This window comes from Chiloscyllium plagiosum, unplaced genomic scaffold (assembly GCF_037043375.1).
Source record: "Chiloscyllium plagiosum isolate Xiang-an unplaced genomic scaffold, Cpla_swu_hap1 HiC_scaffold_15, whole genome shotgun sequence".
Classification (NCBI taxonomy): domain Eukaryota; kingdom Metazoa; phylum Chordata; class Chondrichthyes; order Orectolobiformes; family Hemiscylliidae; genus Chiloscyllium; species Chiloscyllium plagiosum.
The window spans coordinates 21589495-21617469 of NW_028270153.1; the positions used below are offsets into that span (position 1 = coordinate 21589495).

Consider the following 27975-nt stretch of genomic DNA (forward strand, 5'->3'; position numbering starts at 1 on the left):
CTCTTTCTTCCTCTCTCTCTCTCTCTCTCTCCTCTCTCTCTCTCTCTCTCTCTCTCTCTCTCTCTCTCTCTCTCTCTCTCTCTCTCTCTCTCTCTCTCTCTTTCTTTCTCTCTCTTCTTTCTTTCTCTCTCTCTTTCTTTCTCTCTCTCTCTTTTCTTTCTCTCTCTCTCTTTCTTTCTCTCTCTCTCTTTCTTTCTTTCTCTTTTTCTTTCTTTCTCTTTCTCTCTCCCCTCTCCCTCTCCCTCTCCCCTCTCCCTCTCCCTCTCCCTCTCCCTCTCCCTCTCCCTCTCCCTCTCCCTCTCCCTCTCCTCTCCCTCTCCTCTCCCCATTCCTGCATCTACTTTCTGACACTATCTGATAAATTGATTTGTCTTCTGCTTTATGTCCTCCTTAATTGATGGACTGCTGTAGACAGTCCAGTCAGAATGAGGTCTTCCAATGGATAGACTCCAGTACTGGTCAACATTAATTCACACTTACAGATATTTTTGGGTCACAGACGAGGGTGACCTGTTGTTTTCGTGCTGACAGAAATTCCTAGCAGAGTTTGTTTTTGGGTTGCATAGTTATCCATATTAACTGTAATTAATCATTTTAATTCTAATGCCAACACGCTAATACAGAGTTAAATCGTGAATAAGAACACAATTCAAGTTTATTTTTTAAATGTAATGTGATGCTTTTTTAAAAATTAACAGATATTGCTGGTGCTGAGAAAGAAAGACTAGAAGAAAAACAGCGAGCTGCTCGAAAAGAAAGATCCAAAAATGAAGAGGAATGGAGAACAAGGTTAATTTGTTTCCAGTTTACTGAGGGGGATAAATAACATTGAAGAACCTTTGGGACCAATAGGTTTTATTTTGTGTCTCATAATTCTGAGATTAATGTAGAACCTGTGGTTTAATCTGGGAATGGCCATTATTGAATGAGTTCTGGTATTGCTAGATCATTTTGACAAAATAATTTCTGCCTATCTTTTTACTAAAATCTTTCTCTCTTTGTCCAAGAAGATAAATAACATCTGAAGTTATTTTAAAATGCAGTCATTTAAATACATGTTTCTTTTCCTTGCAATGAATGTTAAGTCTTGTATTATGAATTCTGCTCTTTAATAAGTTCAATGAATTAAATAAAGTATACTGTCATGTACATTATATTTAAGAAGTGCTGTACATGCTTTGAAAAACACTTGTCAAACAAATGGAGTATACTTGTACCTGAAACAACAGATAAGTAATAGTCATTTGATAGTGCTGAACTTTAGGTATTGCTCACAAAAGACACACTTTGTTGTAATTTTTTGACTTGCCCTTATCAGGACAATTCTCAAGTTTTCCACTTGAATTGATACTCTTGCAAATTGTCCTGATGAATGAAATGATAAGTAATAGCAATGCTGTTTGTTGGTTCAATTAGGTAAAACCCTACTGTGGAACTTTGGCTTGATTGGGATGACATAGTAATGAATACTGGGTAAAATGAATTTGCTGCAGAAATTCCGCTATATTGAGTCAAAGAGAAAAGCAAAGACCAAAACCTTTAATTTACTCCGAACTTTTATCGAAAATATTTGTTTAAATTGAAGCTTTGATTTTTTTTCTTCCCTCATTTCTTAATTCTTTTACAGGTGGTTTCGACAGGATATTAATCAGCACACACGAACAACAGACTGGATTTATACAGGAAAGTACTGGGAAAGAAATTACGAAGATTGTCCTGATATTTACTGAGGATTTTGTTCTTGAGTATTGTTGAATGTCGATCAAATGACTTTAACATTTCTACTACTTCTAAATCTTCTACCCTGGTTTTGTCTGTTTTGTTGTTTCTTTGTTTGACTTACACTCAATCCCAGAATCTCTAACTATAATGTTTATGTGCAATAACTGAAAAGAGGTTTTGGAATATTTCTCCCTGCTGTTCATATATAAATAATACAATGCTTAAATTGTTTTGCTAGCATTTCTAATCTGACATAATTGGGTGCTACTTCCAAGATTCAATGATTACAATAGAAATGTTTAGTGCAGTCTCATCCTGTCTCTGCATCCCCACTTCTACAAATGGCTAATGTGAATTATCCAGCTTGTTACTAAGCCACGCTGAAAGTTGGGGGGTAATGGCTGAGAGGTGAGAGGGGGTCCAGATTTGATCCCTGAGGTTTGTTAATTTTACCTAGATATGGCTGCTACAAACAGTTGTGTTTTACCAAGGTTAAGTAAGAATAAGCTGTTGAAAGGATTGTAGGAGTAAGGTGCTGAGGGTATCACAGCCCAAAGCAAACCAGTGGTCTCTTGATCGTTGGTATGTGCAAATGTAAATGATAGGTGAGGGCAAACATAAGTGCATATGTGAATCTACTTATTCTGAAATATCCTGCCGACAGTCACTACAAAGGTTCACAGCTGAATAATGGCAACTTGGATGAAGTATCAGAGAGCAATTAGTGCCCAGGTAACTAAACAAAAGTGTCTTCATGAGAAAAATGGAGGAAATCTGGCAAAATATACATTTAAACATGCTTTGCTTGTGGCTATGACTTGAAAACTAGGTACTTGCATTTTAAATGCTTAATCAAACTAATTCAATATACATACATCTGAATAAAGATTGCAATTCTATTAGAATGGTGTATAATCTAAGCTTTCTATTGATTTTTTTTCCTAATTTATTTCCCAAGAAATAGAACTTCACATCAGTACAGAAATGTTGATCTGTACAATAAATGTTACAATTGATATAGATTTTAATAAATGTGTTGGGAGTGGGGAAAAAGATTGGTTCAAAAAGTAGAGCTCCATAAATGACTTCTCAGTAATTAGACTATTGTATTAAAACTTGTTAGATGCTTTTCAATGAACCTGTAAATTGGTGAAGGCAGTTTAATAATACATGGCTGTTAAGCAGCCTATTACCAAAACAGTCCAGTGGTATTGCACACCTTATTGTCAAAAATGTCTCTTATTTTTAAAAAAAGCCCTTTGTTGATTTCGTACTTGCAGACATGAATAAATTTTCTCACTTCGGTTTTGGTGTTGCTTCTTTGAAATTTACACTTCTAATCTTCCATGTGTTCCTTACCTGAAGTATTGCTTTCGGTATGAATGGTTGTTTTTTGACTACCTGGAACAGCAGAATGTTGTGTAATGAATTTCTGTTGTTAGTAATGGATATCTTTGGCAATATGTCAGCACATCAGTGTGAAAGGATTCTTGTTTTACAAATCTTAAATTAAAGTTAAAAGAGTAAAAATGTCAGTAGCCCACAGTCATCGTCCATTCCCTTTTAGTTCAACCGCTGACTCTCTGTGAGAGTTGCCATTTGTTTTACCAGTAGCTGTTTTGCATTATGCACTAATGCATGTTTTGAGTGTTCCCAGATATGTACTCTTTTGAAAATGTATTAATGCCAGGGGCTGCTTGCATCATTGTTTATGTGAATCAAAAAACAAAAAAGTGTATCTGTGGATATTTTAATGCCAAAGTGATCTTTATTTTATCTATGTGCTTACGTGTAGGTGTTCTGAAGTCATGTTAAAATATTATTTCAACTTGAATTCACCGACAGTTTTGTGGAATAGAAAATCAAACTGTACAAAGATAAAACCTACTTTCACTGGGCTTGAAATTATGGGAACTTTTGCTAATAAATTAGTGAATTTTATTTACTGTTGATTGTTAAAAGCGAGCTATAAACTAAAGAAAAGCGGTAGCAATCCCATAGTTGAGAAGGTCCTCTGTAAATAACACATTCAGTAACAATTTTCATGAGTACAGAGATTGCTTTCTAATTTTCCCTTGTTCAGATCCTCCCAAATTTGGCATTTTTGTTTTTATGTTGGGAGAGAGAGAAAAGCGGAGGTGTTCAGTTTCAATTTCGAACCCTCTGCATATGCTTTGCACTTCCAGAAAATGATGGAGAAAGTGAATAATTTTCAAACACATTTTAAGAACTGGGAAATACTAAGTTTCAGCTTCCCAAGAGGAGTATAGATGTACTTTCAGGAATTCAAGACATGGTAAAATACAGTTTTGTATAAAAAAAACTCTTTGGACACAACTACCTGGGGAAAAATGCATAGAAACATGCATAAATAAACATATGCACCAACCTAGGAGGTTATATCTATAACCTGATTAATCTTTGGTGCTTAATTTTGCTCTCAATTGTAAATGAGGTTTCTAGTCAGTTAATTTGTTGTGCTTGATTGTTATGTTTATGGGATTGAGGTGTACAGGCGTAAATTCATCCAGCTACTGATATATTTTCAGCAGTCATTAGTATTCACCTGTATTGTGCTGGATAACTGAACTAAATAACATTGTACATGTTCCACGTAATACTTTAACAGCTAGCATTATTTTGTTTTTTACCCTTCACAGCAACATTATCAAAAACTATGCAAGTATAAGATGCACACTACTTCCAAAACAAATCACAGCAGTGTATATTATTAATATATCATTTTGTGTCCCATGAATTTTTTTGACCTTTTTAATGCATGAAACATGGACGTTTAATCAGATCACATACAATTTCAGAAATTATTGAATTGAAATTGGTCATTAAATGCTAAACAATTGAGAAATGAGAATACAGAGGTTGCTGACTGTTAAATTGAAGTTTGGAAAGAAAACTGAGATATTGAAAGAGACTATCTGTATTTTTGCTGTCAAATGAGCTGAAGTTTAAAACTACCAAATATGTAATATAGACTTTTATGTTCCAAAAAATAGTTCTAATACTTTCAGCTAAATATTTTTAAATAATGCAGAAAGCAGTCTTCTGTATTTGTGGTACAGAGTTAAAATTAGGATATTAGTTGATGCAACGTCTTATGGTACTAAAGGTTTTAAATATACAAAGTAGTAGAGAGAATTTGATTTTTGGTAGTTATTAACTCCAGTCTTAGCACAAATAATTCTTAAAATAATTCTTAATTCTTCAAATTAAACTTCTAAACCTTGTCCAGTTTTTATACTTAATTCATTTTGGTATGTGACATACTCCAAAATTGTCAAGACCTGAATTATGTTCATAATTGTTTTATGGAGTAATGATTTTAGAAAAAGCACTATTTCAAGTTCTATGATCTGACCCACTTTCCATGCTTTGTAAAAATTGGTTTACTTTCAAAATTATAAATATGTAAATTGTAGTAGTCTCTATATAGTATTTCTTAAAGCAAAATAATGTAATTTCAACTCACTTGATTGGGGATGATTTGAACTGTGTGATTTTTTTTGTTTAGAAAGTGACTTTTTTTTGCTACCTAGTTTACAAACAAACAGTCTCGTACACTATGATTTGTATTCCATATTGAGCTATGAAAAGTCAACTGATTTTGCCTTCTTGGATAGCTGCTTCTCTGTTGAATTGTTAAAAGTTGTCTCTTTGCCTTACTAAATGTTGCATGAAGAATTTAGTTCACAAAATATGAACACTTGTGTAAAATTGACTTATTTTTATAATATTTAAATGTCAAGACCATTAATAAAGCTTCAAATCAGTTGTAATATTTTTTCAAAGACTGCATAATTCTAAATTAATGTATGTTAAGTCAAAATGTATAAATATTTACTTAAAAATAAATTTTTTTGAAGTGTGAGTCAGTTTTTATATAAAAGGTCTTCTGTGGTGATGCCTGTAAGAGAAATAAGGAAAGATATGCATCCACATAGCACCTTTTGCAACCTCGTGCTACTCCAAAAGACCACAGCAAAATAAAGCAGTTTCGAAATGTAGTTAATGTATTGTGTTTAGATGCATATTTTGCTGAATAATTACCAATCTTCGGTTATGTTGCGCACAGTGGGCCAAAATTTCCACACCTAAAACTGAGCAAATCCACAGCAGGAGGACAAAACGGGGAGTGAAGGGATCTGCAGTTTCAATCATTCTGCTGGACATCGTTTTCACAGAGCCTGGAAAAGTGGCTGGCTGTGTCTTAAACGGTATTCTGAATGTTAATATAAGTAATTAGATGTTTCCTCCACACACAAGGGCTAGAGGGCCTTTCAGCCAAGTAGACTGCTAGTACAATGTACCAGCCTAACCTGACAGCCCACCTTGAGTTTACATTTGAGGTGGTGGCCACAGCTGCAGCTGGCACACTACTCTGGAATTTGGTCTCAGAGTTATGAGCTGACTTTGCAAAGTCGGAAAAGCAAACATTGGATAAAAGGTTTGACTTGCTTCCTGAACCAAAGGTGAAAATTCATCCCAGTGAGTCCAGATTTAGCAGGGTCTTCATATGAAGTATAGGGACAGAGCATGAGAGATTATTAGACCATAGGATATAGACATAATTCATTCCCGTTTTAACGTAATTTGTTCTCACTGCACATTGACTGTTACACATTGTTAGCAAAGCTTAGCACAATTTGGGAAGTAGTAGAATTGATTGAGACAGATGAGTTGCCAGACATCAGAGTCATTGATATATAGACAGAAACAGACCCTTCAGTCTAACTCATCCACGCCAACCAGATATCCTAAATAAATCTGATCCCATACGCCAGCATTTGGCTCATATCCTGCTAAACCCTTCCTATTCATATACCCATCCAGATGCCTTTTAAATGTTGTAATTGTACCAGCCTCCATCACTTTTTCTGCCAGCTCATTCCTACACGCACCACTCTCTCTATGAAAAGGTTGCCCCTTAGATCCCTTTTAAATCTTTTTTTCTCTCACCTTAAACCTATGCCCTGAGAGTTTTGGACTCTGCTATCCTGAGGAAACTACCTTGTCTATTTACCCTGATTGTGCCCCTAGTTTTTTTTTAAACCTCTATAACTTCATCCCTCCACTTCTGATGCTCCAGGTAAAATAGTGTCAGTCTATACAGCCTCCCCCTATAGCTCAAATACTCCAACCCTTGCAACATCCTTGTAAATCTTTTCTGAACCCTTAAGGATTTTGCAACATCTTTCCTCTTGCCAGGAGATCAGAATTGCATGTAGTATTCCAAAAATGGCCTAACTGATGTTCTGTTGTAGCTGTACAGGACCTCCTAACTCCTATACTCAGTGCACTGACCAATAAAGGCGAGCCTACCAAATACCGTCTTCACTATCCTATCTACCCGCAACTCTACTTTCAAGGAACTATGAACCTGCACTCCAAGGTCTCTTTGTTTAGCAATGCTTCTCAGGACCTTGTATATTTAATAGTAAGTCCTGCCCTTATTTGCCTTTCCAAAATGTAGCACCTCACATTTATCTAAATTAAATTCCATCTGCCACACTTTGGTCCATCTGATCAAGAGGTTGAGGGGTTGGGAGAGACAACTCAGATGCTACGATGGCACCACTAAGCGTAGGTGGTGAAGTGTCATAAGCAGTTTCCATTATAAATATAGACTGAAGAACTTGATGATGTACAGATATGAATTTATGCATTGTATGGACAGGAATGGTAGGTATAGGTCTAAAATTTTCAGTATATCATTCTAGAGGATCTCCCATGGTTTTGCCCACAAGTTTGGGATAAATAGGACATTTGTGTGACTAAAAATACGTATGGGAGGCTGAACCTATAATGCATAAGACTGCTTGTCTATTGATTGAAGTGTGAAAGCGTGACTCACAAAATGGTCAGACAAAATACCAGATACTGTAAAAATTTCTGCAAGTCAGGCAGGTTCTGTGAAATCTAAGTTAATGTTTCAGATGAATGACTTATCAATGTTCTGTGAAACTTACGTAGACATTTGTAGTCCATTACTGATTGGTTAAATAAGGTGTAATATGTTTGGCACAGACTTTTGCATGGAGTAAGGTTCAATGGAAAACATTTTTAAGACCAGTGTGCAAGTAATATTGACAGAGCAGAGATTGCATGCACCCTAATATATCAATCAAACATTTGGCAATGTGTTTAACCAAAGACATATTGAGCATTGAATCACAGAATCCCTACAGTGTGGAAGCTATTTGGCTCATCGAGTCTCCAAAGAGCATCCCCCTCCCCCTCCACCGGCCCGCAACATCTCTGCATTTCCCATTGCTAATCCACCTAGCTCGTATATCCCTGGACACTCTAGACAATTTAGCATTACCAATCCACCAATTTGCACATTTTTGAACTGTGGGAAGAAATCGTAGCACCCTTTGAAAACCACAGGGAGAATGTGAAAACTCCACACAGTCACCAGATGGTGCAATCAAAGCCAGATCCCTGGTGCTGTGAGGCAGCAGTGCTAACTACTGAATCACCATATTGTCTTTAACTGACAAAAATGCACAGTTTGTCAAAGATTTTAGTGTTGCACTCATTGGGACAGTTCACAAAAAAAGCCAAAGTAAAGGAAAAACAACATTTATACTGTATGAGCAGAGAGTGCTGATTGGAAAGTGGACTGTGACTGGTAAAGGCTTTGTCATGGAAAATGCACCAGTTAATTATTACTGACACAACTGCCAAGTTTTGTTTACATTTTAAACAAGGTAGTTCGACTCCAATTGGTCCAAACATTGGGAAGTATTGGGTGAAAATGATAAATTATTATTGGCTGGTAGCTGTGAGTATAAACTGTGATATAGTTTGTGATATAACCTTATTAAAGGGATGTTATACACAGGCTATTTGAACACATAATTATGTCCCAAATTGAAACAGCTTTTTTTGTAAAAGTGAGAAATATGGCCAATAAATTTACATTTTTGTTAGTAATATTGCTACAGATTAGTATTTAAAGGAAGTTAAATTGTGAATTGTGTGAATGAGTAAGATAGTTCAAATGTAATAAATATAAAATCTTGCAATAGACTTCTAATTCTGTTACAATGGAGATAGAAAGCAGCAACAATAAATTGTTACCAGTTGACATGAGAATGTGGATCAAATGCAGGTAAAAAGAATTGAGGGAGAAATGTGATAGTAAAACAAGTCTTTTTTTTATTTTGAGGGAAATTGCAAGAAATAGGGCATAAAGTAGACCTGAGTTATGGCATAGTGGGAACTTGTCTCCTGCTTTTGGTTCAGGGGAGTGAGGGACAGTTTCTTGGGGCAAAAGGAGTCGTATTTATTGTGAACTGTGAAAGATAGTAATTGACTTTGAGGACAGGACTTATACACTTAATGATAAGGTCCTAGGGAGTGTTGCTGAACAAAGAGACCTTGGAGTGCAGGTTCATAGCTCTTTGAAAGTGGAGTCACAGGTAGATAGGACAGTGAAGAAGGTGTTTGGTATGCTTTCCTTTATTGGTCAGAGTATTGAGTACAGGAGTTGGGAGGTCGCTGTACAGGACATTGGTTAGGCCACTATTGGAATATTGCGTGCAATTCTGGTCTTCCTATCGGAAAGTTGTTGTGAAACTTGAAAGGGTTCAGGAAAGATTTACAAGGATGTTGCCAGGGTTGGAGGATCTGAGCTACAGGGAGAGGCTGAACAAGCTGAGGCTGTTTTCCCTGGAGCGCGGAGGCTGAGGGGTGACCTTATAGAGGTTTACAAAATTATGAGGGGCATGGATAGGATAAATAGGCAAAGTCTTTTCCCTGGGGTCGGGGAGTCCAGAACTAGAGGGCATAGGTTTAGGGTGAGAGGGGAAAGATATAAAAGAGTTCTAAGGGGCAACATTTTCATGCAGAGGGTGGTACGTATATGGAGTGAGCTGCCAGAGAATGTGGTGGAGGCTGGTACAATTGCAACGTTTAAGAGGCATTTGGATGTGCATATGAATAAGAAGGGTTTGGAGGGATATGGGCCGGGTGCTGGCAGGTGGGACTAGATTGGGTTGGAATATCTGGTCGGCATGGACGGGTTGGACCGAAGGGTCTTTCCATGCTATACATCTCTATGACTCTATGACTAGACAGGCTGATGGACTAAGCTGACATGTGACGGATGATAATTAGTGTATAGTAATAAATATTGGTAGGAAGAACAAGAATGAGTAATGTAACTTTTAGGATACAATTCTAAATGAAGTGCTGGAACAGAGACTTGGGGGATTATGTCCCGAAGTCCAAAGATGTGAAGATTAGGTGAATTGGCCATGCTCAATTGCCTGTAGTGTTCAGGGATGTGTAAGTTAGGTCAATTAGTCGGGTAAAATATAGGATAATAGGGTAGGGGAATGGGTCTGGTTGGGTTGCTCTTCGGAGGATTTGTGTGGACTTGTTGGGCCGAAGGGCCTGTTTCCACACTGTAGGGATTCTATGTACCAAATTATTGAAGAAGGCAAAACAGGCGAAGAATGTCATTAAAGAGATGAACAGATTTTGGACTTTTTAATTAAAGACTTAAGAAAGGAAGTTACATGAATCTTTAATATCACTGATTTTTCAGCAAGGCGTTCGATAAGGTTCCCCACAGTAGGCTATTATACGAAATACAGAGGAATGGGATTGTGGGAGACATAGCAGTTTAGATCAGTAATTGGCTTGCTGAAAGAAAACAGAGGGTTGTAGTTGATGGAACATGTTCATCTTGGTGTCCAGTTACTAGCGAAGTACCGCAAGGGTCGGTGTTGGGTCCATTGCTGTTCATCATTTTTATAAATAACCTGGATGAGGACTTAGGGTGGGTTAGTAAATTTGCAGACGACACTAAGGTCGGTGGAGTTGTGAATAGTGACAAAGGATGTAGTAGGTTGCAGAGAGACATAGATAGGCTGAATTGAGAGGTGGCAAATGGAGTTTAATGTGGACAAGTATGAGGTGATACACTTTGGCAGGAGTAATTGGAATGCAAAGTACTGGGCTAATGGTAGGATTCTTGGGAGTGCAGATGAGCAGAGAGATCTTGGTGTCCAGGTACACAGATCCCTGAAAGTTGCCACCCAGATTGACAGGGTTGTTAAGAAGGCATACAGTGTTTTGGCCTTTATTAAAAGAGGGATTGAGTTCCAGAACCAGGAGGTTATGCTGCAGCTATACAAAGCTCTGGTACCGCCACACTTGGAGTATTGTGTACAGTTCTGGTCACCACATTATAAGAAGGATGTGGAAGCTTTGGAAAGGGTGCAGAAGAGATTTACTAGAATGTTGCCTGGTATGGAAGGAATATCTTATGAGGAAAGGCTGAGGGCCTTGAGGCTGTTCTCGTTAGAATAAGGTTGAGAGGTGACTTAATAGAGACATACAAGATAATCATAGGGTTAGATAGGGTGGATAGGGAGAGCCTTTTTCCAAGTGTGGGGACGGCAAACACGAGGGGACACAACTTTAAAGTGAGGGGAGATAGGTATAAGACAGATGTCAGAGGTAGTTCTTTACTCAGAGTAGTAAGGGTATGGAATGCTTTGCCTGCATCGATAGTAGATTCGCCAAGTTTAAGTGCATTTAAGTCGTCATTGGACAGGTAAATGGATGTACATGGAATAGTGTAAGTGGGATGGGCTTCAGATTAGTATGACTGGGCGGCGCAACATCGAGGGCCAAAGAGCCTGTACTGCGCTGTTATGTTCTATGTTCTATGTTTTGGCTTCACCTGGAGCCAATTCTATGCACTACTGTTGAAGAAAGATGTGTGAATGCTTTGAGAATGTGCAAATACGATTTGCAAGAGGATCTGGGGAAGACGAACTTCAGTTAGAGAGTTATAGAGATGTACAGCACAAAAACAGACCTTTCAGTCCAACTTGTCCATGCTGACCAGACATCCTAATTTAATCTAGTCCCATTTTCCAACTTTTGTACATATCCTTCTAAACCCTTCCTATTCACATACCCATCCAGATGCCTTTTAAATGTTGTAATCTTACCAGCCTCCACCACTTCCTCTGGCAGCTCATTCCATACATGCATCACCCTCTGCATGAAGAAGTTGCCCCTTAGGTCCCTTTTATATCTTTCCACTCTTACCTTAAACCTATGCCCTCTAGTTTTGGACTCCCCCAACATGGGGAAAAGATCTTGATTATTCAGCCAGTCCTTGCCCCTCATGATTTTATAAACCACTATAAAGTCACCCATCAGCCTCCGACACGATAGGTAAAATAGCCCCAGCCTATTCAGCCTCTTCTTATTGCTGACAACATGTTTGTATATCTTTTCTGAACCCTTTCAAGTTTCACAACATCCATCCTATAGGAAGGTTGCTTAGTTGAAGAAACACATTAATGGTTACCCTACCTATTCAGCTTTAAGTCTAGACGGCCCTTTCAGAGTCCACTCTAATTTTGTCTTTAACTCAATATGTCCCTCACTAGCAATCTTAACCAAGATTTTTACTTCCAGCAACATCATTCCTTTCTCACTAGGTCTATTCCAATTTTTTATTTGGAATCGTAAAACAGTTATAGCATAGGCCATTCAGCCCACCAATACTCCAAAGGTGATTATGTTGGCAGAGTGGAGAAACTGAAAGCAGTGGTGATGCTCCATAGAGAAGAGATTTCAAAATCATGGAAAGAGTTTATAGAAAGAAACTTCCCTTTGACAGAAGGTCAAGAAAGGAAGGATGTGGAGTTAAGATGATTGACAAAAGGAGTCATGAAAAAATTGATTTCATAGCAAATAGTGTTACTGTGTCAAATTGTTGGCACTTCTTCCCTATCAGCAGTAAGTTTACCTACACTAAATAGACTTTTGCAGATCAAGAAGGCAGCTGACCGCCATCTTCTCAAGAGCAACCAGAGGTGAGCAATAAATGCTGGCTTAGCCAGTGAAGCCCACAAATCGTGAATGAATTTTTAAAAAAGTATCTACAATTTGGAATCGGATTCTTTAATGTCGATGAATGCAAATTTAATCACTATGTCCCAAATGGAATTGGAAAATTACCTGAAGAAAAATTAATAATAGGTTTATAGAGAAAAGGTAGGGAATCGGGATTAATTGAGTGGCTTTTGCAGAGTGCTGTCATGGACCCGGTGGGCTGAATGGCCTGTGCTATAACTGTTTTACGATTCCAAATAAAAAATTGGAATAGACCTAGTGAGAAAGGAATGATGTTGCTGGAAGTAAAAAACCTGGTTAAGATTGCTAATGAGGGACATATTGAGTTAAAGACAAAATTAGAGTGGACTCTGAAAGGGCCGTCTAGACTTGAAAGCTGAATAGGCAGGGTAACCATTAATGTGTTTCTTCAACTAAGCAAATGGACCAATCATGACTAAGGCATGCACACTCTGAACTAGTAAGAGTAAGTTGGTGTATTAAACCAATGTTAATCATGTAGAAGAAAGTCAACAAAGAGGCAAGGAAAAGCAGACAGAAAAAAACTAAAGAGAAATGTTCAAAAAATACTTTTAAAATTCAACAAAATTTAAATCTGAAGTAATGAGAATCCCCACTTGAAGATACTTTATTGGTGCTACTAATACATTTGGTAGAAGTGAAGACTTATCCAATTAGATAAGTGAACGGACAAGTTATATTTTTTTTCTAGCACGTTTTGTGGTAGGTGCTGTAACTTTACAGTTAATTCACAATTATTTCTTTCACCTAAAATCAGAGAAATAAATTAATAATTCCATAAATTCTTCCTAAAAGCATTAATATATTGGATATTTTTACTGTTTTAATCCAATAGATTCTTAATTTACTTACTCATCAATAACCTGGAATCTAAAACATTGAACTGAATTTCATCAAGATCAGCCCTTTGTCAATTCTAAAGATTTTCATAGAGGGTTTCTCTCTGTAAACTCTAGCTAGTTATCTTGTGTAATTCTCTGCTATTCACCTCATTATGTATGTACTATGCTCCTACAGGATCGTGCAAGTGCTACATTGTGTTTACCAGCTACTGCTGGCATCTTGTAGGATTTATGCCACCCATGCCATATTTAAATACCAGTTGTGCACCAGTTCAAATGCTGCAAGCCAGGAGTAACCCTTCACAGCTGCAGTGTTAGAATTGCCTAGTGATAGTCAATAGAGGCACCTGCATTTGCTGACAGAGGCTTGAAAGTTCTGGTGGAAGGAGTGCTGGTGAGGAAAGCTGCCCTTATTCCTGTGGACCTGACTGCCCTAGACTGAAGCTACCGCCCAGGTCAATGCAGTGTCCATGGTCTGAAGGATAACCCAACAGTGCAGGAAGGAGGCTAATGACTTTCTGTACTTTGCAAGGCCAAATGCCTCTATCTTTTCACTGGTACCTCACACCGACTCTAACTCTGCCACTGCACACATGGGCTACCATTTTTACTACTGCATAATGCATCTTCCCTCAATGCTTCTCATCCACCCATCCTTCCTGCCCTCTGCATTTTGTACACACTATCTCTGGCACCTCACCATCATTCTTCCACCAGTACAAGCAGTTGTGCCATCCAGTATAGCACTGTATCCCTCCCTACATCTCATTGCAGAAACGAATGGCCTGCAGTTTTGCTAAATAGCCAGGATGGGTGGTGGAGTTCTTGGTGTTCATCAGCATACTCAATACGAGGAGAAGATAGAGTCATACAGCATGGAAACGGACCCTTCAGTCTAGCTAGTCCATGTCGACCATGTTCCCAAATTAAACTAACCCCCTTGCCTGCATTTGGCTGTTTGTCCTCAAAGGAGAAAGTGAACACTCCAGCTGCTGGAGAAATCAGAGTTGAAAAATGTGGCACTGGAAAAGCACAGCAGGTCAGACAGCATCCAAGGAGAGTAGAGTCAACATTTCGGGCATAAACCTTTCTCATTCCTGATGAAGTGCTTATGCCCGAAACGTCGATTTTCCTGCTCCTCGGATGCTGTCTGACCTGCTATGCTTTTCTAGCGCCACACTTTTTGATTCCTTTTTCCTCCAAATCTTTCCTATTCATGTACTTATCCGAATGTCTTTTAAATATTGTAACTGTACCTGAATTCATGACTTAATCTGGCAGTTCATTTCACACATGAACCACTGTCTGTGTAAAAATAAAGTTGCCCCTTGTGTCTTTTTAAAAACATTTTCCTCTCACCTTAAAGATATACCCCCTAATCTTGAACTTTCCCATTTGAGGGAAAAGACCTTTGCCATTTACCTTATATATGCCCCTCATGGTTTTATAAACCTGTATAGGGTCATTTCTCAACTTCCTATGCTCCAGTGAAAGAAGTCCAGCCTATTCACCTATTTTTATAACTCTTGCATTGCTAGATCAGTTCTAAGTCAATCCCATTTAGCACACAAGAAACAAGTGATAGATACAAGGCAATGGATGGTATCCTTATGATAAAGATAGGACTTTCTCTCTAAAAGAATTGGTAGGTGGTCACTCTTACAAACACTGTCATGGACAGATACATCTGTGGCAGACAGATTGATAAGGACAAGATTAAGTATGTTTTTCCCCTTATTGATTCCCTCACCACCTGCTGCAGATCCAGTATAGCAGCAATGTCCTTTAAGATTGAACCATTGAAGTTCCCCACCCAAAATACATTCTGCACTTTTGACATCCTCAATGCTTTATCCAATGATGTTCAACATGGGGAGGAAAAGCACAGTAATCGACAGGAGGTTTCCTTGCCCATGTTTGACCTAGTCCCATGAGACGTTTGGTATGGAGTTCATAAAACCATAAGAATTAGATCATTTGGCTCAATTAGTCTGTTCTGCCATTCAATCTTGGCTGATAGGTTTCACAACTCCGTTGTCTTCCTCTGTCTTAATTATGCTCAATGATTTGGCCTCTGCAGCTTTTGTAGCAATGTGTTCCACAGATTTACTGCCCCCTGGCTGAAGAAATTTCTCCTCATCTCGGTTCTAAAAGGTTGTCCTTTCACTGTGAGATAGTGCCCTTGGGTCCTAGTCTCTCCTACTAATGGAAACATCTGTGTCCATTCTATCCAGGCCTCTCAATATTTTATAAGTCTAAATAGAATCCCTCCTCAACCTTCTAAGTTCCGTTGAGCACAGATCCAGAGTCCTCACCACTCCTCATATGACATGTTCTTCATCCCCTGGATCATTCTTAACCTCCTTTGGACCTTATCAAAGGCCAGCACATCCTTCCTTAAATACAAGGATCAAAACTGTTCATAATATTGCAAATGCAGACCGACCAGAGCCTTATACATTCTGAGCACTACATCTCTGCTTTTGTGTTCCAGTCTTCTCAAACTGAATGCTAACATTGCATTTATTATTTTAACTGCCAACTGAACTTGCATGTTAACTTTAAGAGAATCCTGAACTGGCATTCCTAAGTCCCTTTCTGCTTCAGATTTCTGAGGCCATTCCCAATTTAGAAAATAATCTAGTTTTCTATTCCTATCAAAGTGCATAACCTGACATTTTCCCACATTGCATTCCATTTGCCACTTCTTTGCCCACTCTGCTAGCCTGTCAAGTTGTCCTGCAGCCTCCCGCCTCCTCAACACTATCTGCCACCTATCTTTGTGTCATCTGCAAACTTGTCAATGTATGAATTCCAGGGCAAACCACTTCCAAATGTGTCACACTGTTCTACCACCTCTGCTGGGTCTGTCCTTCCAATGCGAAAGGACTGAATCCAGGGATAGTGATGGCATTGCCTGGGACATTGTGTAAAAGTATGTTTCCTTAAGTATGATGATATGCAACTGTTGCTGATTCATCTGTTAACTAGTCTCAGATAATAAGGCCCCTGCATGGTCCACAGGGCTGAATTTGCTGTTGATGTTTAAGGTCCATTATTTGATGCCAGCAGGTCTGTTTGGTTTTATTTCTTTATTCGAGGCATTTCAGCAGTTGATACCACATTGCCATGTCTGGCCCACATGGCACATGGAATGGCAGACCAGGTAAAACTTTTGTTCTGTAAAGAATATTACAATACCAGATAAAAGCTTAAAGCAATCTGCAATGTTTCGTGGTCACAATAGACTTTTAATCTCAGATATTTAAATTGAATTCAAATTCCACACTCACCATGATGAGATACAAACCTGAAATGATGAACATTATCTCAGTCTCTGGATTACTAATCCAGCAACAACACCTTATGCCATCACTTCCCCATTCTTCCCATTCTACACTTTTAGATATTATTTTTACAGGTATTAGCTTAATTGCACTTTGATTAGCTTCCCTACAATGTAGAAACAGGCCATTTGGCCCAACAAGTCCACACTGACCCTCCGAAGAGTAACCCACTCCGACCCATTCCCCCTATTTACCTTTGTTGTTGAAATAACTTCACAGAGGCTGGTATCCCATCACCAAGTCACCCTTTATTTACATTTGAACAGTGTTCAAATATTGAGGTATGGTATTGCCTCATACAGAGTTAGGCACCAGAGTGTTAGTATCCCTGACACTGAACCTCAGCTAGGGCTCACTATGGAACAGTTTAACAGCCCCAGTCAGGGAGCTCACATTCTATGAGGTCCAGTGGCTGACCTTGTTACAATCACTACATCTGTGTGCTGCCTGTAAAATTCAACACATAAGGGGATATTAACGTTGTGGTAATAACTATTTAAATCTAAAACTCTGGAGCACGAGTTCATAACTCACCACAGCATCTGGAGGAATTTAAATTCAATTCATTAATATATCAGGAATAAAATACTAGTCCCATTAATAATGATCACAGAGCTATCTGATTGTTTTAAAAGCCCAACTGATTTACTAATGTCCTTCAGGGGAGGAAAACCATCATCCATATCCAGTCTGAGTGACTTGAGACACACATCACTATGCTTCACAGTTATCTGAAATGGATCAGTATGCAATCTCCACTCAAGGACAAATAGGCATTAGCAATATCAGTAATGCTTACATCTCAAGAATGAATTTTTTGAAATGTAATTCAGACCATTGCATCCATGTACATAATATTTCAAAAATAGATTTTCCTCTAGCCTTTAATATTTTCTAATAATCACGAAATTTAGTGGATTGTTGGCCCTTATTTCAGGGGACAGAATAAGCATTCTACAATTATATGAAGTCCTGGTGAGACCATGTCTGAAGTACTGTGTGGAATGCTGGTCCCCTTATTTTATTCTGAAGATATATGGCATAGAAACAAGCATTTGGCCCAGAAAACCCATGCCAGTATTTATGCTTCACTTGAAACTCTTTATATTCTTTTTTTCATCTAAACAATTCCCTTCAACTATTCCTTGCAATAACAAGTCTCACATTCTTATTACTCTTTTGATGAAGATGCTGTTTCTGAATTTTCCGTTGAATTTCTTGGAGACCAACTTGTTTGATGGTTTCTAGTTATGTTCTTCCCCACAAGAGAAAACACTGTATTCAGTCTTTTCAAAATCTTTCATACCTTTTCACATTGATTTAATATAGTTTGACATCCTTGCCGAACAGAAACATCAGTCACAGGTTGAAAATGTGACATCTTATAGAGAACAGAGTTCAAGAGTTCCACTACCTTTGTGTGAAAATGCACTTCTTAATTTCACTCTTAAATGAACTAGTTTTAATCTTAAAGTCCTCTTGATTTCCATTCTCCATCCAACGACAAAACATTCTCCATCATTTTAACCAGCTCATTTAGATTATTCCTCAACATTATAAAAAAATGCATGATTATGAAATCCGTCCTGATAATTTAACCCTTTTAGATGGTGATTCTTTGCTGTACCCCTTCCAATGCCTTCCTTCCTGAACACAAACCATAGCTCTGTATAAATCACAGAAGACTTATTTTCTCACTTTTAAATGTCAATCTTAGATAAGGGTGAAAGTCTCTTGGCTTTTTATGATCACAGTTTGTATCTGTACACAAGTTTTGTGATTTGTGTACGTGGGACTTTGCCGCTCTCTCACTCCCAGTCTCTCGCTGGTAAAAAATTATTTGATTTGTTTTCTTCAGATTCAAAGTAGATGACCTCAGACTATTAGCTATATAGTGTTATACATATTTGCAACCTATAGTTTCTCATATCAGTTCACTGAACCAAACTTTTTATTTATCAGATTGGCTAAAATATCTTATTGATTAAATGCACTAAATAACATGAACTGAAGACAGGAGAAATCTTAGCATCATACCTTTTTGAATGCAGGTGGAGTCTCATGACTATTTTTAGGGCATGATGATGTTAAAGAGTTTGTTAGAAACACAGAATGATCAATTACACCATCAGTTGCCTACGTCAATACAGGTCAAAATGCAAGTGGCTATGGTCAGAAAGGATGCAAATAAAGGATTTGCCAAAGATTACAGTGTCATGCAACTGAAATGATATATTGAACAAACCTAGATTGTTGTTAAGTCTTTCAATTTTTAGGATGGGTTGCAGGTTTAGGTTCATTTATATGTAAATTCCAGAACTTCTTTTATGTCACATTCTTGAGATAACTTAGGGTTTTATTAAAAAAAGTTGACATCTCAGCTCAGACAATGCATTAAAGGTGTGAGGTTAGAATCTGTCTGTATCCCAACCTCAAGTCAGACTGGTTCTATTTCCAAAGTGGAATTTACAAAATATTACATAGATTGACTGCCTGCATTGACTGCCTGCAGATTGTGCATTTTTTGAGCAAATCCTTAAGTTACAGGAAGGATGTGGAAGTGTTGGAAAGGGTAAAGAGGTGATTTGCAGGATGTTGCCTGGTATGGAGGGAAGGTCTTATGAGGAAAGGCTGAGGGACTTGAGGCTGTTTTCGTTAGAGAGAAGGTTGAGAAGTGACTTAATAGAGACATACAAGATGATCAGAAGATTAGATAGGGTGGACATTAGAGCCTTTTTCCTTGGATGGTGATGGCTAGCACGAGGGGACATAGTTTTAAATTGAGGGTTTATAGATAATGGGAGTTAGGTTATCTACTCAGACAGTAGTAAGGGTGAGTCTCGGGCATTTAAATGGTCAGAGGATAAATATATGTATGATAATGGAATACTGGAAAAGTGCAGCAGGTCACGCAGCATCAAAGGAACAGGAGAATCGACATTTCGGGCATAAGCCCTTCTTCAGGAATGAGCTTATGCCCGAAACGTCAATTCTCCTGTTCCTTTGATGCTGCCTGACCTGCTGTGCTTTTCCAGCAACACATTTTTAAGCTCTGATCTCTAGCATCTGCAGTCCTCACTTTCTCCTAGATGATAATGGAATAGCGTAGGTTAGATGAGCTTCAGATTGGTTTCATAGGTCAGTGCAAAATTCAGGGCTGAAGGACTTGTACTGTGCTGTAATGTTCTATGTTCCATGTTATCTCAAGAAGTTCTGGGATTTACATATTAATGAACCAAAACCTACAACCCATTCTGAAAGATGAAAAACTTAAGAACAATCTAAGTTTGTTCATTATATCATTTCAGTTGCATGACACTATAAACTTTTGCGATAAATTCTGTGTCTGAATACTGCTCTGGAGCTTTAGGAGGCAGTAAACAACACCCAATGACACAGCATTTCCTCTCAACTGTGCCTCAACCAAACCTGACAAAGCAAGTGTAGTGTCATCAACAAGGTAAAAACAATGACTGCAGATGCTGGAAACCAGATTCTGGATCAATGGTGCTGGAAGAGCACTGCAATTCAGGCAGCATCGAGGAGCTTCAGCTCTTCCAGCACCATTGATCCAGAAGTGTAGTGTCATGATGATTGGTCCCACTGCATAACTACCTGATGAAGGAGCAGCGCTCTGAAAGCTAGTGCTTCCAAATAAACCCGTTGGACTATAACCTGGTGTTGTGTGATTTTTAACTTTGTCCACCCCATTCCAACACCGCCTCCTCCACTGCATTAAAGAGGGCAATTCAACGTCCATTATTTGTATACTATTTTGCTGGAGGATCAGCTCCTAGCTCCAATTCCCAGACTTTACTCTGCTGATCTGCAAACTCTTTCAGATCAAGAAATTATCCAATACTCTTTTGAATACCTCAGTTGTATCCTCCTCCACTGTAACCTTAATGCAATGTAAATGTGCTGTGTAGAGCTGATGTGGAGTATAAACATTGGCATGGACTAGTTTTTGTGATGTTTATTTGTCTGGTTCCTGTGTCTTAAGGCTTTATGTGGCTGTTGTTGATTTGATTTGATTTCTTATTGTCACATGTACAGACAGATGGTACTATATGTTTGTTGAGACCGAAGCAGCTGATCTGATGGCTAATGAGAATCCAGGCCACGTACAGTGCATTGGAGGGGCTTTGGTTGACCTGTTAGGGAGGTGCAGTACCGCTCTGTAGCTATAGGAGGCAGCAAACAGCGCCCAATGACACAGCACTTCCGCTCAGCTGCGCCTCAACCAAACCAGACAAAGGAAGTCTTGTGTCGTAATGATTGACGGCCAGATTAGCCATTCAAAGGCCAGACTCCGCCAGGCGGGTGCGGGGGGAACCAATGGGGTTAGAGGAGAGGGATTTCAGGTTAGGTTGCGGCGGCCGTCAGTTAGTGGCGATTGTCGGTTGACACTAAATTAAAGGTAGAGAGAAGGCGGTTGGTGTAATTTTCTGTCATGTCGGCCTCAGGAGCGTTGTTCCCCAGCCTGGTAGCCGGGAGCCGAGGCTCTTCCAGTAAATACCTGGTGGAGTTCCGAGCCGGCAAGATGTCGCTGAAAGGCTCGACAGTGACTCCGGACAAGCGCAAGGGGCAGGTTTATATCCAGCAGACCGATGACTCCCTGATTCACTTCTGCTGGAAGGACCGCACCGCCGGCACCGTGGAGGATGTAAGGAAACAAGGCCGCACCCCCCCCATCCCTCAAACTCCCGGGATGGTGGGGGAGGGAAGGGGTTCTGGAAAAGCGGAGGGGAGTGTGGTGGGGGATAGTGACTGAGGGGGGGAATGGTGACTATGGGGGGGGGAATGGTGACTATGGGGGGGGGGGGAATGGTGACTATGGGGGGGGGGAATGGTGACTATGGGGGGGGGGGGAATGGTGACTATGGGGGGGGGGAATGGTGACTATGGGGGGGGGGGGAATGGTGACTATGGGGGGGGGAATGGTGACTATGGGGGGGGGGAATGGTGACAATGGGGGGGGGGAATGGTGACTATGGGGGGGGGGAATGGTGACTATGGGGGGGGGGGGAATGGTGACTATGGGGGGGGGAATGGTGACTATGGGGGGGGGGAATGGTGACAATGGGGGGGGGGAATGGTGACTATGGGGGGGGGAATGGTGACTATGGGGGGGGGAATGGTGACTATGGGGGGGGGGAATGGTGACTATGGGGGGGGGGAATGGTGACAATGGGGGGGGGAATGGTGACTATGGGGGGGGGGGAATGGTGACAATGGGGGGGGGAAATGGTGACTATGGGGGGGGGAATGGTGACAATGGGGGGGGAAATGGTGACTATGGGGGGGTGAAAGGTGACTATGGGGGGGGGAATGGTGACTATGGGGGGGGGAATGGTGACTATGGGGGGGGGAATGGTGACTATGGGGGGGGTGGAGAATGGTGACTATGGGGGGGGTGGAGAATGGTGACTATGGGGGGGGTGGAGAATGGTGACTATGGGGGGGGTGGAGAATGGTGACTATGGGGGGGCGGAGAATGGTGACTATGGGGGGGCGGAATGGTGACAATGGGGGGGGGGAATGGTGACAATGGGGGGGGCGGAGAATAGTGACAATGGGGGGGGTGGAGAATAGTGACAATGGGGGGGGGCGGAGAATAGTGACAATGGGGGGGGAATGGTGACTATGGGGGGGAATGGTGACTATGGGGGGGAATGGTGACTATGGGGGGGGGAATGGTGACAATGGGGGGGGGAATGGTGACAATGGGGGGGGCGGAGAATGGTGACAATGGGGGGGGCGGAGAATGGTGACAATGGGGGGGGCGGAGAATGGTGACAATGGGGGGGGCGGAGAATGGTGACAATGGGGGGGGCGGAGAATGGTGACAATGGGGGGGGCGGAGAATGGTGACAATGGGGGGGGGCGGAGAATGGTGACAATGGGGGGGGCGGAGAATGGTGACAATGGGGGGGGCGGAGAATGGTGACAATGGGGGGGGCGGAGAATGGTGACAATGGGGGGGGTGGAGAATAGTGACAATGGGGGGGGAATGGTGACAATGGGGGGGCGGAGAATAGTGACAATGGGGGGGCGGTGAATAGTGACAATGGGGGGGGAATGGTGACAATGGGGGGGGTGGAGAATAGTGACAATGGGGGGGGAATGGTGACAATGGGGGGGCGGAGAATAGTGACAATGGGGGGGGGAATGGTGACAATGGGGGGGGGAATGGTGACAATGGGGGGGGGAATGGTGACAATGGGGGGGGGAATGGTGACAATGGGGGGGGGAATGGTGACAATGGGGGGGGGAATGGTGACAATGGGGGGGGGAATGGTGACAATGGGGGGGGGAATGGTGACAATGGGGGGGAGAATAGTGACCTGGGGGGTGGAATGGTGACAATGGGGGGGGGGGGGAATGGTGACAATGGGGGGGGGAGGAGAATGGTGACAATGGGGGGGGGGAATGGTGACAATGGGGGGGGCGGAGAATGGTGACAATGGGGGGGGTGGAGAATAGTGACAATGGGGGGGGAATGGTGACAATGGGGGGGCGGTGAATAGTGACAATGGGGGGGGAATGGTGACAATGGGGGGGGTGGAGAATAGTGACAATGGGGGGGGAATGGTGACAATGGGGGGGGAATGGTGACAATGGGGGGGCGGGGAATGGTGACAATGGGGGGGGGAATGGTGACAATGGGGGGGGCGGAGAATGGTGACAATGGGGGGGGCGGAGAATGGTGACAATGGGGGGGGCGGAGAATGGTGACAATGGGGGGGGCGGAGAATGGTGACAATGGGGGGGGCGGAGAATGGTGACAATGGGGGGGGCGGAGAATGGTGACAATGGGGGGGGCGGAGAATGGTGACAATGGGGGGGGCGGAGAATGGTGACAATGGGGGGGGTGGAGAATAGTGACAATGGGGGGGGAATGGTGACAATGGGGGGGCGGAGAATAGTGACAATGGGGGGGCGGTGAATAGTGACAATGGGGGGGGAATGGTGACAATGGGGGGGGTGGAGAATAGTGACAATGGGGGGGGAATGGTGACAATGGGGGGGCGGAGAATGGTGACAATGGGGGGGGGAATGGTGACAATGGGGGGGGGAATGGTGACAATGGGGGGGGGAATGGTGACAATGGGGGGGGGAATGGTGACAATGGGGGGGGGAATGGTGACAATGGGGGGGGGAATGGTGACAATGGGGGGGGGAATGGTGACAATGGGGGGGGGAATGGTGACAATGGGGGGGGGAATGGTGACAATGGGGGGGGAATGGTGACAATGGGGGGGAGAATAGTGACCTGGGGGGTGGAATGGTGACAATGGGGGGGGGGGAATGGTGACAATGGGGGGGGGAGGAGAATGGTGACAATGGGGGGGGGGAATGGTGACAATGGGGGGGGCGGAGAATGGTGACAATGGGGGGGGTGGAGAATAGTGACAATGGGGGGGGAATGGTGACAATGGGGGGGCGGAGAATAGTGACAATGGGGGGGCGGTGAATAGTGACAATGGGGGGGGAATGGTGACAATGGGGGGGGTGGAGAATAGTGACAATGGGGGGGGAATGGTGACAATGGGGGGGCGGGGAATGGTGACAATGGGGGGGGGAATGGTGACAATGGGGGGGGGAATGGTGACAATGGGGGGGGGAATGGTGACAATGGGGGGGGGAATGGTGACAATGGGGGGGGGAATGGTGACAATGGGGGGGGGAATGGTGACAATGGGGGGGGGAATGGTGACAATGGGGGGGGAATGGTGACAATGGGGGGGAGAATAGTGACCTGGGGGGTGGAATGGTGACAATGGGGGGGGGGGGGAATGGTGACAATGGGGGGGGGAATGGTGACTATGGGGGGGGGGAATGGTGACTATGGGGGGGGGGAATGGTGACTATGGGGGGGGGAATGGTGACTATGGGGGGGGGAATGGTGACTATGGGGGGGGTGGAGAATGGTGACTATGGGGGGGGCGGAGAATGGTGACTATGGGGGGGGCGGAGAATGGTGACAATGGGGGGGCGGAGAATGGTGACAATGGGGGGGGGGAATGGTGACAATGGGGGGGGGCGGAGAATAGTGACAATGGGGGGGGTGGAGAATAGTGACAATGGGGGGGGGCGGAGAATAGTGACAATGGGGGGGGCGGAGAATAGTGACAATGGGGGGGGAATGGTGACTATGGGGGGGAATGGTGACTATGGGGGGGGGAATGGTGACTATGGGGGGGGCGGAGAATGGTGACAATGGGGGGGGCGGAGAATGGTGACAATGGGGGGGGCGGAGAATGGTGACAATGGGGGGGGCGGAGAATGGTGACAATGGGGGGGGCGGAGAATGGTGACAATGGGGGGGGGCGGAGAATGGTGACAATGGGGGGGGGCGGAGAATAGTGACAATGGGGGGGGGCGGAGAATAGTGACAATGGGGGGGGGCGGAGAATAGTGACAATGGGGGGGCGGAGAATAGTGACAATGGGGGGGGAATGGTGACAATGGGGGGGGCGGAGAATAGTGACAATGGGGGGGCGGTGAATAGTGACAATGGGGGGGGAATGGTGACAATGGGGGGGGCGGAGAATAGTGACAATGGGGGGGGAATGGTGACAATGGGGGGGCGGAGAATAGTGACAATGGGGGGGGAATGGTGACAATGGGGGGGAGAATAGTGACAATGGGGGGGGAATGGTGACAATGGGGGGGAGAATAGTGACAATGGGGGGGAGAATAGTGACAATGGTGGGGGAATGGTGACAATGGAGGGGAGAATAGTGACCTGGGGGGTGGAATGGTGACAATGGGTGTGGGGAATGGTGACAATGGGGGGGGGGAGAATGGTGACAATGGGGGGGGCGGAGAATGGTGACAATGGGGGGGGTGGAGAATGGTGACAATGGGGGGGGAATGGTGACAATGGGGGGGGAATGGTGACAATGGGGGGGGAATGGTGACAATGGGGGGGAATGGTGACAATGGGGGGGAATGGTGACAATGGGGGGGGCGGAGAATAGTGACAATGGGGGGGGAATGGTGACAATGGGGGGGGCGGAGAATAGTGACAATGGGGGGGGAATGGTGACAATGGGGGGGGCGGAGAATGGTGACAATGGGGGGGAGAATAGTGACAATGGGGGGGGAATGGTGACAATGGGGGGGAGAATAGTGACCTGGGGGGGGAAATGGTGACAATGGGGGGGGGGGGAATGGTGACAATGGGGGGGGCGGAGAATGGTGACAATGGGGGGGGCGGAGAATGGTGACAATGGGGGGGGCGGAGAATGGTGACAATGGGGGGGGCGGAGAATGGTGACAATGGGGGGGGCGGAGAATGGTGACAATGGGGGGGGCGGAGAATGGTGACAATGGGGGGGGAATGGTGACTATGGGGGGGGCGGAGAATAGTGACAATGGGGGGGAATGGTGACAATGGGGGGGGGCGGAGAATAGTGACAAGGGGGGGGGGGAATGGTGACAATGGGGGGGGGAATGGTGACAATGGGGGGGGGAATGGTGACAATGGGGGGGGGGGAATGGTGACGGGGGGGGGGGGAATGGTGACGGGGGGGGGGGAATGGTGACGGGGGGGGGGGGAATGGTGACGGGGGGGGGGGAATGGTGACGGGGGGGGGGGAATGGTGACGGGGGGGGGGGAATGGTGACGGGGGGGGGAATGGTGACAATGGGGGGGGGAATGGTGACAATGGGGGGGGGGAATGGTGACAATGGGGGGGGTGGAGAATAGTGACAATGGGGGGGGAAATGGTGACAATGGGGGGGGCGGAGAATGGTGACAATGGGGGGGGGAGAATAATGACTGGGGGGGGAATGGTGACAATGGGGGGGGGAATAGTGACTGGGGGAGGGAATGGTGACAATGGGGGGGGGAATGGTGACAATGGGGGGGGGAATGGTGACAATGGGGGGGGGAATGGTGACAATGGGGGGGGCGGAGAATAGTGACAATGGGGGGGGCGGAGAATAGTGACAATGGGGGGGGAATGGTGACAATGGGGGGGGCGGAGAATAGTGACAATGGGGGGGGGAATGGTGACAATGGGGGGGGGGAATGGTGACAATGGGGGGGGGGAATGGTGACAATGGGGGGGGGGAATGGTGACAATGGGGGGGTGGAAATGGTGACAATGGGGGGGGGGGAAATGGTGACAATGGGGGGGGGGAAATGGTGACAATGGGGGGGGCGGAGAATGGTGACAATGGGGGGGGAATGGTGACAATGGGGGGGGAATGGTGACAATGGGGGGGAGAATAATGACTGGGGGGGGGAATAGTGACTGGGGGGGGGGGAATAGTGACTGGGGGGGGGGGAATGGTGACAATGGGGGGGGGGGAATGGTGACAATGGGGGGGGGGGAATGGTGACAATGGGGGGGGGGGAATGGTGACAATGGGGGGGGGGGAATGGTGACAATGGGGGGGGGGGAATGGTGACAATGGGGGGGGGGGAATGGTGACAATGGGGGGGGGGGAATGGTGACAATGGGGGGAGAATAATGACTGGGGGGGGAATGGTGACAATGGGGAGGGGGGGAATGGTGACAATGGGGGGGGGGGAATGGTGACAATGGGGGGGGGGGAATGGTGACAATGGGGGGGGGGAATGGTGACAATGGGGGGGGGGAATGGTGACAATGGGGGGGGGAATGGTGACAATGGGGTGGGGGAATGGTGACAATGGGGGGGGGAATGGTGACAATGGGGGGGAGAATAATGACTGGGGGGGGGAGGGAATGGTGACAATGGGGGGGGGGAATGGTGACAATGGGGGGGGGGGAATGGTGACAATGGGGGGGGGGAATGGTGACAATGGGGGGGGGATGGTGACAATGGGGGGGAGAATAATGACTGGGGGGGGGAATGGTGACAATGGGGGGGGAATGGTGACAATGGGGGGGGGAATGGTGACAATGGGGGGGGAATGGTGACAATGGGGGGAGGGAATGGTGACAATGGGGGTGGGGAATGGTGACAATGGGGGGGGGGAATGGTGACAATGGGGGGGGGATGGTGACAATGGGGGGGAGAATAATGACTGGGGGGGGGAATGGTGACAATGGGGGGGGGGGGAATGGTGACAATGGGGGGGGGGGAGAATGGTGACAATGGGGGGGGGGATGGTGACAATGGGGGGGAGAATAATGACT

The 27975-nt window shown here is 44.1% G+C and overlaps 2 protein-coding genes across 4 annotated transcripts in view; both read left to right on the forward strand.

Moving 5' to 3' along the window:
• Positions 1–5608, forward strand: part of LOC122560215 (oxysterol-binding protein-related protein 2) — a 72737-nt gene extending 67129 nt beyond the window's left edge. For all 3 annotated transcript variants that reach the window (XM_043710639.2, XM_043710638.2, XM_087994806.1), the window contains exons 14-15: positions 699–789; positions 1628–5608. In XM_043710639.2, the coding sequence (XP_043566574.1) occupies positions 699–789; positions 1628–1730 (194 nt within the window). In that variant the 3' untranslated portion in view covers positions 1731–5608. The remainder of the gene's footprint in view (positions 1–698; positions 790–1627) is intronic.
• Positions 5609–21214: 15606 nt separating this feature from the next.
• The window catches only part of adrm1 (ADRM1 26S proteasome ubiquitin receptor), a 35988-nt gene continuing 29227 nt past the window's right edge, over positions 21215–27975 (forward strand). Inside the window, exon 1 of the mRNA XM_043710637.2 lies at positions 21215–21503. Within this exon, the coding sequence (XP_043566572.1) occupies positions 21291–21503 (213 nt within the window). The 5' untranslated portion in view covers positions 21215–21290. The remainder of the gene's footprint in view (positions 21504–27975) is intronic.